The 12,340-nt window shown below is 33.2% G+C and overlaps 2 protein-coding genes across 2 annotated transcripts in view; both read left to right on the forward strand.

The window, feature by feature from the left end:
- The window catches only part of HELRODRAFT_181972 (hypothetical protein), a gene marked incomplete at both ends in the record, with an annotated part of 5,586 nt that extends 3,034 nt beyond the window's left edge, over positions 1–2,552 (forward strand). The window contains 3 exons of the mRNA XM_009031743.1: positions 205–305; positions 1,133–1,321; positions 2,457–2,552. Of these exons, the coding sequence (XP_009029991.1) occupies positions 205–305; positions 1,133–1,321; positions 2,457–2,552 (386 nt within the window). The remainder of the gene's footprint in view (positions 1–204; positions 306–1,132; positions 1,322–2,456) is intronic.
- Positions 2,553–7,987: 5,435 nt separating this feature from the next.
- HELRODRAFT_181973 (hypothetical protein) lies at positions 7,988–10,577 on the forward strand (the record flags this gene model as incomplete). Its single annotated transcript, XM_009031744.1, has 3 exons — positions 7,988–8,116; positions 8,930–9,058; positions 10,386–10,577. The coding sequence occupies 3 exons, from the start codon at positions 7,988–7,990 to the stop codon at positions 10,575–10,577; spliced, it is 450 nt and encodes a 149-aa protein (XP_009029992.1).
- Positions 10,578–12,340: the final 1,763 nt, after the last annotated feature.

A 12,340-nucleotide genomic window follows, 5' to 3' on the forward strand; every position in this document is an offset into this window, starting at 1 on the left:
CATCATCGTCATGATCATCATCACCACGATCATCATCATTATTGTCATTATCATCATCATTGTCATCATCATCATTATCATCATCATCACCATGATCATCATCACCATCATCCTCATCATCTTCACTGTCATCATCATCATTATCATCATCATCCCCATGATCATCATCACCATGACCATCATCATCATCATTGTCATCATCAGCCTCCTCGATCATTGTGTTACGGATTCGTTTGAAATCGTCTCGCCTGATCCTCTTAATAGAGGTTCAGACGGGAAGTTTCAATGGGAGTGTCTGCCTGCTGGTCGGTCTGTTTGTCTGTCTAGGTGTCTGTTACTTTTTCTATTTCTCTGTACGCTTGTTCACTTGTTTGTTTGTGTTGTGTCAGTCTGTTTGCTAGTTCTCTGATCTGTTAGTCCGTCTGTCAGTCGTCTGTCTGCATCCTCCCATTGTCTGCTTGTTGATTGAAAGCGCGTCTTTAATGACTTTTTATTGCGTTTAATGACATTTTATTGCTGCTTTATACACATATATTACTCTCTCTATATATGCATGTATATATATATATAGTATAGGCATATGTGTGTATATATATAAATATATGTATATATTGTTGTACGTAGTGATTGAATGAAACAATATTGAATGTTAGGAAGAGTAGACTGTCAATGCAAAAATATGTCTCCTACATAGAAAGACCAGAAATCAGGCCATGAAACATGCTGCCTTTATAATTCTTCTCCATATTTATCGTACTAACGTAACGATGCTACGCTGTTTTGAATCATGCTGACTTCATGCTAATGTAAAAAAAATCAATCTCTGCATGTAATCATCAGAAAACGAAAACAATTTACAATTTAATAAATTGTTTATTTTTAATGGGAATGTGGTTTCCAATTTTTTAAAATAGTAAAAATCAGTTTTATCGAAGTCATCACAAACACAAAAATGATCAATTGACACATCATTCTATGGATTGACAAATCATTCTACAGGTAAGGAACTGAATTAATTCAACCAGTGACGTATTCAGAAATTTGTCGGTTGCTTGGCTATTTATGAAACGTTGACAATCAATTTCTTACTCATGTACTCAATGCTATATAAGATTTAAGATTTTTTTTCAAGTTGTGCAACTACGTGGAGTGCTGCAACAATTTGAAATCAAAAACTATTTTTATACCATCCCAAATAAGAGTACATTGTTGGTGGGCCGCACTACCGAAGCCGTCCAAATCATTCCCCTCTGGGCACAGCCCTGACGAGATGACAGACATAGCTATCGAACAATTCTGTAAAACTTGTGCATCACTGATGGTGGGTTGATCTGTTTGTTGCGCGTGTGTCAGTCTATGATTTATAATTGAAAAAAAATCAGTTGCTCAGAGATCTGATTTGCTTCTAATCATTAAGTTGGATTTGTGCATTCCACAATTTAAAAATTTAATAATTAACTTAATATTGCGAAACGTTTAACAAAAAATTTCAGCACAAGTTAATGTAAATCTGCAAATAATTTTGTGGTTCCGCTGAAATTGATAACATTTTGTTGAACGATGTGAGGGTATAATGCAACCTTGCATTTTCAACAGGATGCTGCCACTTCGTTCGTTTTCAATGCACACAACTTGCACGCCTTTCAATTAACAAGTTCGAAAATTTTTAATAATGTTCATCGTCTTGGAAAGTTATGTAGACTTGTACTTGATTATTACGTATCAAATGTGAGAACTTCATTACAATTTTTCACAGAATATTTTAATCAGTTTCAACAGTTTTTTTAAAATAATTCCAATTAATAAGTTGTGTTGGTTTCAAACCAAATCAAACCCGCCAAGCAAACTCTTTTTATCCAACCACGTCAACATAACTTAACTCATAATTCATCAATGAACATTGCCATTGTGACCATTGAGTTGAACATTTGGTGAACATTGAATGAACACTGAGTGAACATTAAGTGAACATTCGGTGAACATTGGATAAACATTGAAAAAAGATTTGGAAAACATTGCTATTTCGAACCTTGCTTACGTATTTCGAATGTTTTGTTCCTACTTATTCATATGTATGTATCGGTGCGGTTATGGATGAAACTGTGGTTCTTGGTTAGATTTAGATCTAGATTTCCAATTAAAAATATTATCGACTGGCCTGCACAAAACCTGTGTGTACGCTGATGGGAAGCAGAGTGCATACAAATTGCGTGACTGATGTTCGAAAGTGTTCAATTTCCGCTTTCCAATTTACTTAGTTCGGTCGGATGACACTTTGAAAATTAAATTAATCAGTTTGAAAAGGAAACTTCTATCAAATTGTTTACAAAAACATCCTAGTTCTGGCAGGTAATTATTCTCCACTCGTGAAGATCGTCCAATTAAAACAAGCGAAGCACTTATGTTTTGCAGAAAAAGCAATTTTCTTTCAATTCAATCAAAATATTCTGCACCAGAAACAACGAAATGACTTGAGCGGAACGATCTGTACCTACATGCGAGATGAGGACTCCTTGAACGACCCATCTTCATTACTCAACTGCAATTCCTAACAGGAACTTTAACAAGCGCACTGAAGAAACATTAAAAAATACAAAAGAAAAAACATTTAATTTGGTTCGCGCAATTTTGGGCGATAGAAGTTTCTCTCGATGCTGAGCTGATCAGTGCATGCTTTTAATGTTGTCGAATCTTGATGTTTGTATGATATGTTGATTGTTTGCTTTGTTGGTTGGTTGAGTGGTTGGTTGGTTGATTGGATGGTCAGTTGGTTGGTTGGCTGGTTGGTAGGGTGGTTGGTTGATTGGATGGTCGGTTGGCTGGTTGGTTGGCTGGTTGGTTGGTTGATTGGTTGGTTGATTGATTGGTTGATTGGTTAGTTTGTTGATTGGTTGGTTGATTGGTTAGTTTGTTGATTGGTTGGTTGGTTAGTTGGCCATTGTTTGTTTGTTGGCTAGTTGTTAGTAGATTTTTGCAATTTTTTATTGTTGTTTCACCATTAAGTTTTCATACAACACAAAAAACCGAACAAGTATTAGTTTTAAAAAATCTTATTCTAGCTTCGAATTCATAAAATAAAGCAACCAAAATCATTCATCATCAATTATTATATTATAGGAATAACTTTAAACCTATAATGCACAAAAGTGAAAATAAACTTCGTAAATATAATTTTTTCCCAGAATAAGCAATGAAATTTGAATTAAAAATACAAATTTTTTTAAGAAAATATTGATGAGAAGTTATTTCCTACCTTCGAGTGCGCCAGCGCCATCCATGGTCACGCAGTTCAACCGAGGCCAGCCAATAATGGGGCTGTTATATTTATTAATATTACTTGATTTTTCTTATTTGAAGTTCTTGTTGAAGTTTTGGTGATGGTTCTATTAATAAGACGTATTTTTCAATGGATTTTTGCAGGTTTTGAAAACTTTGCTGTGTTGTTGCTGGTACAACCTTGTTAATGTTTCAGTTGTTGTTGTGTTGATGTTAACTAATTCAATTAGTATAGGTGTTAACCATCAAATGTTTCAATTATTGAAAATGTTGTTGAACTGTTCACAAATAAAAATAAAGAAAATGTTTTACTCTTGAATTTGTGATCACAACTCCAATTTGTCAACTTTGTTCCACTCAAAATAAGCAACATTTCAAAATGAAATAAATGTCGATATGATGTTGGATGTAACAAGAGTTCTATCAACTCAACAGTCTCGCTTGTATGGACATTCTTCAAAATCTGAAAGCACCATGATGGATTTTAACTTCCAAAAATCTTAAAATTGTTTCAATTTGTTAAGAAAATTGTAGAATTATTTGAAGAACGTTATTTGACGCGTCGTACCTGATAAACTTACGTTTGCATGTTACTGTACGAAGATGGCTGTTGTTGTTGTGACCAGCTAGTTGGATAATTTAAATTTTGAACCTAAGGTCACATTTACACCTATTCTGAGATTGTCGATAATTTAACTAAATAAATGACAGGTTCTGTTATCTTTGTTAAATCTTACAATGGATTATTCTATTTAAACATTAATCCGAGTTTGCAACAGTTCAGACGAATTTTATCCCAAACATTTCATTTGTTCCCAGAATGTTGATGTTGTTACATTGTCTTGTTGTTTCCGCAATAGTGTTCGGCATTAGTTTCCACAGCAATTTAACGTTATTCAGTCTCAGTGTCTACATCTAGACAGACTTCTGCCGACCAAGCAACAACAAACAGACAAACAACAACAAACAGTACGATATTGCGAACGAATGTTCACGAAAGTTCACGAGGTCCGTTCATATGCAGTCCACAACAAACATTAGCACATGTCAGCAACATTTGATCGTATTTGCGCTCAGATAAACCAACTCTCCATCTATGTATGTCCTACATTGGAATGTATACATTTGCATACATTTTATATCATCCGTACCCATATATGTACTACTTTTATGTATTTATAATGCGCGTCGAACGAACATATTTAACACATTAATTGGGTATGCAGAGCTCGACTAAATGTTTACATGTGTTCATTTTCATGCAAGTACCACTTGAAAGACTTTTAATTTATTCAATCGAATCATTCACTCACACGAGTGAGCTGTTAACCTCATAATTGAACGCTAACTGAGAATGTTCCCACGAGAAAATTCATGTCCTCACCCATTTGTAACATGAAGTGTAAAATATTTAAGAAATATAAGCGGGTAAATTTATAGCAATAACAAATCAATTAAACAATTCAATCAGATGAAACTACATCAAAACGTTGCGAAAGTTTTTCCGCGTTTCTCCTCCAACAAATCCAACGCAGCGGAAAGAAATTGAAGACACGGCTCTGAGGGCACCCAACAATTATTTGATTTCAGTTAATGAGACCAGGACTAGTTATTATTACCTGCTTGTCTACATTTCATCATTCATGTTTTGGTGAACAACAATTTCAGCTGAAAATATTTTCAACGTGTTGTCATCCAGACCTATTAAGCTGCTCCAAGTGATATTTTTCATATGATTATGAATTAATCTGTTGTTTGTAAAATAGGTTACATGTTATCAAATGTTCTTGTTCACACTGACTGAAGAAACTTCGACACGGACATCCTCCCAATCGGCGGTTGCCATTTTAGCAATCCACCCATGCGATCCGTCTGACTTGCAGAACTTAACGTATTTTACAAACTTATTTCATTTATAGTCAGCTTACCATAACGTTAACTAAAAACTTTTTGAAAACTTTGTTAAAAATATTTTATAAATTTAACAAAACTTTTTTCTAGAATTAAATTATCAAATACCATAATGAAAGACTCGTGACGGCATTTAATGTTTTTTTTTGCGCGTTGGATAACAAGTTCCACTTCACACCATGTAGATCCTCACGATGTGGCCCCGACAGCACCAACAAACATGACCAACCCAACCAGAGAAACCCACAACTGACAGCACATTCCAAACCAGACTGGAGCGTTAAGCGTAGGCGCGAACATAAAATGTCTCATTTCGAATTAGCGGTTAAATTTATTCCAACGCGTCCGCTGCCATTTTAAAACAACGCCAAATATTTTTTCTTTCATGGTGAATAAACATGGTTCACTTAGAAAAATATTACATCATAAAATTATTTATAATATCTCCAATGAACTGATGTTGATGCTTGATATAATCATTTCTGTTTCAATTCGATGTTAACTAGAAAAGTTTTATAAATTCTAAATATTATCTTAATATTTTTTTCAAGCACACCGTATTTGTATAAAGTTTCTTTGTGTATGTGAGAGTATGTATGCTTTTGTGTGTGTGTGTGTATGTGTGTGTGTGCGTGCGTTCATTTGTGTGTATATGAGTGGGCATGTATGCGTGTATGTGTGGTGTGTGTGAGATTGTATGAACAGCTGTATATATACGTGGATGCATGTATGGGTTCATGTTTTTTGTTCATCAGCGTTTGTTTACAAACTAAAAATAAACAAGGATTAAATTCATTCCGACTCGACTCCGATGGACAGGCACGCACCCCACACAGGCACTGTACACACACACACACACACACACACACACACACGCACGCACGCACGCACACACACACACATGCACACACAATCACACCCACATGCATACACGTTGACAGATTAAATATTTAAATATAACGAAAAATAAATCCTAGCGTTTTCAATCCGGCTTAATGAATAAAAAACCATTCTCACTTGAATACAATGCTGTGTAGATTTGTACAAGTTGTTTACGTGCGTTTGTATCATACATTTATTCTGTTGGTTGGTGTTCGGCTGTGTTATAGGTTTGGTTGATGTGTGCATGTTTATTCATTTTGGGGAATGCTTTTACATGTGCCTATGTAAATTCCTTTTTTTTAAGAAAATAAAATTTTATTAGTCAATAAGACACAGCGCCGACTTTAAAAACAAATCTAAAATCGTCAAGTAAACATGAAGAATGCATTTAATATTATTTTTCGGTTAAAGTCTGTCAATTTTTTTTGGTGAAAGTCATTATTTTTCCAACATTTGTTATTAATTAGAAGACGTGGAAGGGAGGTGCATCTTACAGCTAGTAAAAGTACCTGAACAACGCTTTATTTTTATTATTAAATGGGTAATTATATAGTGTCTTTTAAATTAATATTTTATAGGCAGCCTTAAGTAGTAACTGTTGTCCAACAAATCAAAATCAAGAACAAACTAATCAATTAATCAGTGATAATATTGCACTAAAATATTTTGTATTGCCTCAGAATTAGCATAACATGACATAATACAACACAACACAATTTAACGTAACACAACACAACTTAACCTAGCATAACACAACACAACATAACATCACATATTATAACATCACATCACATATTATAAGTATAACATCACACAGCACAACGCAGCAAATAAAACAGTGGTTCGGAAGGCGTCTCTGCGTAGAAGTACTTTTCCATTTTGATAAATAAATAAAATACGAAATCTCAATAGACCGAGTCCTAGCTAGAAAGCTTGGGTTGTAGAAGCTTCAATAGTCTTTTCTGCTTCCAGAACTTTTTTTGGTTGGGAGCAGTCTTTTTTCTTAAAACTCAGTAAACCTCAGCAATAAGCAAATGAAAGGTCACCGGCCTAATGTTGGTCACACTAGCAACAAAAACATTTGGTAGTTTTGGCTCCCCTTCAAACTTCAAAATTTTTAAAATTTTGGCCCCAGTCAGTGTTGTCTAGATATGCGGCTGGTCTTTTCATCTAGCTTATTCTAATGTTCAAAAACTCTGGAGCTAAAATATTTCCTCTTCATTGCTTTTATTTTTTCTTGAAATAGATTGTACTTGTGACCTCTTGTGCTACAGCTTGTTTGTTATGATTTTGTACGTCTGAATCAGATCTTCTTTGATCATGCGTTTAACTAAAATTGTCAATCCACAGTTTGGCAATCTTACTTCATATGAAAGTCTTTCGTAACTCTTAATCATCAGTGTTACACGTCTCTAGACATTTTCTAACAATTTCTTGTCTTTTGGCCAGTAATGGCTCCATGCTTGTGTGCAATACCCTACTTGTACCAAACTTTTTTACTGGTTTAACACTATCGACCAAAGTCTTTTACTGGTTTAACCCTATTTAACACTCTTATTTGCCTATTTGTCGCTTCTATGCAATGTTTTAAAAAAAAAACCTCCTCTTGTGTGCACAATTTCTCTAAGATTCTTTTCATTGAACTTTCAAAGATCTGTCTTCAAAATTTACTAAATTTTTCTTGTTTTTGATTCATATATGCACGAAAAACATTTGTCTGTGTTAAGCTTCCTCTGCCAATCTTTCGACTATTGATGAAATTCTTGTAGAACCTCTTGCAGTTTTTCCACGTCCCTCTTATCGTTACCTGTTAGAGTACAGAGCTTGATATCATCAGCAAATTTGACTATTTTAGAAAAATCCCACCATCGATATCGTTAATGAAAATAATAAACAATAGTAGCTCCAAAACTGAACCATGAAATACACCACTTGCGACATTGACCCATTTCAAAAATGTTCTTCTGATAACCACTCTTTTGGTCTCCTAATTACAGCTCGGAGTTTGCTGGAGTTAAGCGTGGGCGTCTTACAAATTCACTTCCATGTTAGCCGAGACACAGGAAATATAAACAAATGCAATTGCATTCACTATACAAAACAAGCACTCGAGCGTGCAAATGAACAGCGAAGTGTGAGCAGTGGCATATGTAAAATGTCAACCGACGTAATTGAGTCTGCGTATGTTTGAGTTTGTGTCTGTAACATGCTGTAAGAGCTTGTGTCTGTACGATGCTCTGAGATGACTTGTCGTGCTAAGGAAATGCGAATATACATAGCAAATTTTTATAAGCACGCATGTCAGAGGGAGCAGGATAATGACTTACTTGCATGGAGAAACACGACCGAACGTATAACACAACCCGCCGCACATCTATAAATATTTTCAAGCATTCGGGCATCCGTATCAAAAAATTGCATTAGGGTATCAGAGCATAGTGTAGCATACTTTACTATGAATCACAAGAAGCCAGGTTATAAACGTTGAGTATGCATTGTACGCTGTGAGAAATTGCAGATGTGTTTACGTACGAGTTGGTGGTTGGTGTTGTACAAATTGTTCACGACACAAAAAGTGTTTGTACAAGTTGTGTGCATAGCAAAGAAGGTACAACTCAAGTTTCACACATGATTTTCCTCGATACATCTACATATGCGAGTTTGTTTTTAAATCAGATTCCAAGTTTTTTCCGATAAATTATTGTTTGAAAACACCAAAACCAACATCGTTAATAATCCAAGAAATGAATAAGTTGATGTTTTATTTATTCTTTCTGATGTAGCCAACTACCATGGTGGAAAGTAGAAGTAGAAACAAGGCGAAAAATTATTTTTTTTACTTTTTGTTCAAATAAATTAGTTAAAACTATTCCCAAATGTGAACCAAATGTTTAAAATCCCCAACACCGATAATGTCGATGTCATATCGTCCGGCTGCACTTCTGATGTTTTTACCAATTTTAATGGCACGTCTTTTTCACCTGCCAAGGTTTTACGGATTTTTAGATAAATTGAAACAATATATGTAAAAATGAATGAAAGTGGTTCTGTTTCAAATAGTTTTTCAAATTAATAATAAAATATTGATGAACATGGTTTTTCCTAAATAAATTTTTTTAAAACATCGTGACTAAATGGTTTTTCCTCCACTTCATGAAGAGTCGTTAAATGTGGATATCATTCTAGATTCTGAAACTCAAAACTTGAGTGGCAATTCAGCGTAGACGGTAATAGTAATGTAATGTAAGGAAGCTGCAGTTGCGTTCAAATGTTGGATCCTCCAAAATCATTTGGGCCGTGCCTGGGTCGGAGTGCTCGCAAGTACAAACAGATGAATGTAAACGTCTTGTGTGCGTGTGTGTGTGCGTGTGTGTGTGTGTGTGTGTGTGTGCGTGTGTGTGTATTTGTGTGTAGATGCTCGAACTACGAGCTACTGTGTCAACTTGAATCTTTATGAATAAGAGAACATTTGTAAGCAGTTCACAGCATGGCAAAGAACAAAATTTAAATCAATAATTCCTACCTTCAAAAAGACGAAATACTAAATTGTGGAGTGTTAAGTTTTTTTAATTGAACGTTCTAAAATACTTTTTGCAATAAAATTCAATTCATGTGATACTTTAACATTGTGTCAATACATAAAACTAACTCATATAAAAGTTTTATCACTGATTCGAACTTCTTGATTGATTTTGGTTTATTATCCAATGTTTGTCAACATATAACAATGCGCACGTGTGCACTGTACGTGAATATTTTTTAAAATTCTATGCTTCGATTTTGCCGTCACATTTGTTTTGTAATTTCTACTATATCCTTTAATCTGGAAATACGAACAATTTTTAATTGTTTTAAATTTATTTTAAAAAAGAGTTCAAATTGTTAACATGCATTTTTATAAGTTTTATTTTACAAAAACAATTTTTAAAATTCTGTTGAAAAATTCCTGGAAGACAAAGAATCGAAACTGAACTGATGCAAAAACAATCTTGAAATATGAGATTGCCAACCAAAATTAAGCCATCATTTGGAAGAAAATTTTTTTTTATTATTTTATACAACGATAAACAATGATATTCAAAATAAATCTGTCGAATACTGCAAGTACATTGTGTTACCTATCAAAATTTTGCCTACCTCACGTGGATTTTTTTTTTTATTGAACATGGGCTATAGCATTTGAACTTGAGGTTGAATGGCAAGCCTTTTCTTTGTTAGATAATTCCCCAAACTAAAATCGAGATGCCACTGTATAGCAAGAACAGAATAGCTATCTAGTTGATAACTATGTTTTATTTAAAAACTTTTGGAACCAGACAAACATCAATTTCGAAAAAACTAACACTAATAAGACTGAATATCACAGAAAAATAAGATTAGAAATAATCGAGATCGCCACGTCTTGCTTGATGACACCCGTGGAAAAAGATAGCGAATGTATGACGTCAATACAGCTGTTGCTTATAAGTGGAGTTTATAATTGGAAGATTGCAACAAGACACCCATAGATCTTTATTATATATATATATGTATATATATATATATATATATATATATATATATATATATATATATATATATATAGAAAGAGAAAGAAAGAGTAAGAGAGGGGGAGAGAGCATTGCACCACACAACAAATTAAGCTGGTCTACGTAAATCTAAATTTGACAATATGATTAACTCATGTAGTAATTAGAATAAATACAAACAACAAATAATACAACCAATTTTATTTGCTTCAAGTTTTTAAAATCTTAATAGTTTTTTTTGTCAAAATAATTTCAAATGACCGATCTATCAAATATAAATAATAAGCAGAGTAGTTAAAATTGCATCAGAGACACATATTTCAAAAGGTTGCTGCTATTTTGATAATTGAAAGAAGAAAACTTTACTTTTGAAAAATTTTGTGTATTTGAGCGCGTTTGTGTGTGTGTGTGTATATTTGTATCGTGAAAATTTGTCACAATGGTTAGTGGCTTGTGACTGTTAAGCACTGCTTCATAAATAGACATGGTTGAGAATGGAAAACCCACAAAATTTTTCAGAACAAACTTTAGCCATTAAACGGTGTATAATACTAATTAGGTCCCAACTATCTGCTCAACATGAATGAATGTATAAATGAATGGATACTAAATTGTGCATAGAAGAAAATTTACTCAGAAGAAGAAAGGAGTGTTGTAAATGTAATAATGAATAGAGCAGATTTAGAAAAATGTTTCTCGCAATAAATCATATCTAATTCTCTGAAGAGAGCCGTGCGCCAGTTTCCACGTCATGTTTTTTTGTTAAACTTTGTTTTAACCTCAATTTATTTATTTTTTATTTTTTTTATATTTATGCTATGGTTATTCTTTCAATCATTTTTTTAAAGATGTCCCGTTTAATTGTTCTTTCAGAAGAGCAGCGGAAAAAAAAAGTTTTGAAAAGTAGGTTGAATAAGCAAGTCAGCTTTTGAGGGTAACAAACATTTTGATAGATGCAACCACAGCGCAAGGAATGTTTTTAACGAGCTCCATTTTTCAAGATATTTATTCACATGTAGTAAGGAAGGGGTAGGCCTGGGCACACATTTGTTGCACTTTCATTTGGTTATCTTGCAAAAAAATAACCCCTACAAAAAATAAACCCTGGCATTTTGAAACCAAAACTGCTCAGTATTCTTTTTTTATTGGCTTATAGATAACAATAAAAACAAGTTAAACAAAGTTTACATTTTTAATAATCGATTTTTATATTTGTTTTCTAGGAATGTTTGTTGAATTGATATGTTTTGAAAAAAATCTAAAGAGGAGTGATATCTAACTATTATGTGAAATTATGATTAGGATTTCATACTATGCTAATTCACTAACAGTTTTCTGTTTCATTTTTATGAAACAGAATTTCATTTAAAATTTCATTTTTAATAATTTATTCGTAAAATGAAGAAAGTTACAGTAAGAAAATTTTGAATTGAATTCAAAACTTTTGAAATTAGGAATAAATTATTTTTTGACGGAAATTAAAATTTGTTGTCGCTTCTGTTGCCAGACACGCAAATATGCACAAGTCAGCATGCGCCAGACGCAGAAGAAACATGAAACGCAGTATTTTAAATTGAGTGTTTTTTTTTCTATTTATATTACAAATTAAATAATTTAAACTATTTCGAAATAAATTCCAAATTAATTTTCTTTGCAAGTTCTAAATAAAAATATTTTTTGTTAACATTTAAATTTCTTTTAACATTTTTTTAACATTTGTTAACATTTAAAATTTTTATTGC

Source organism: Helobdella robusta (genome assembly GCF_000326865.2).
Source record: "Helobdella robusta unplaced genomic scaffold HELROscaffold_78, whole genome shotgun sequence".
Taxonomy (NCBI): domain Eukaryota; kingdom Metazoa; phylum Annelida; class Clitellata; order Rhynchobdellida; family Glossiphoniidae; genus Helobdella; species Helobdella robusta.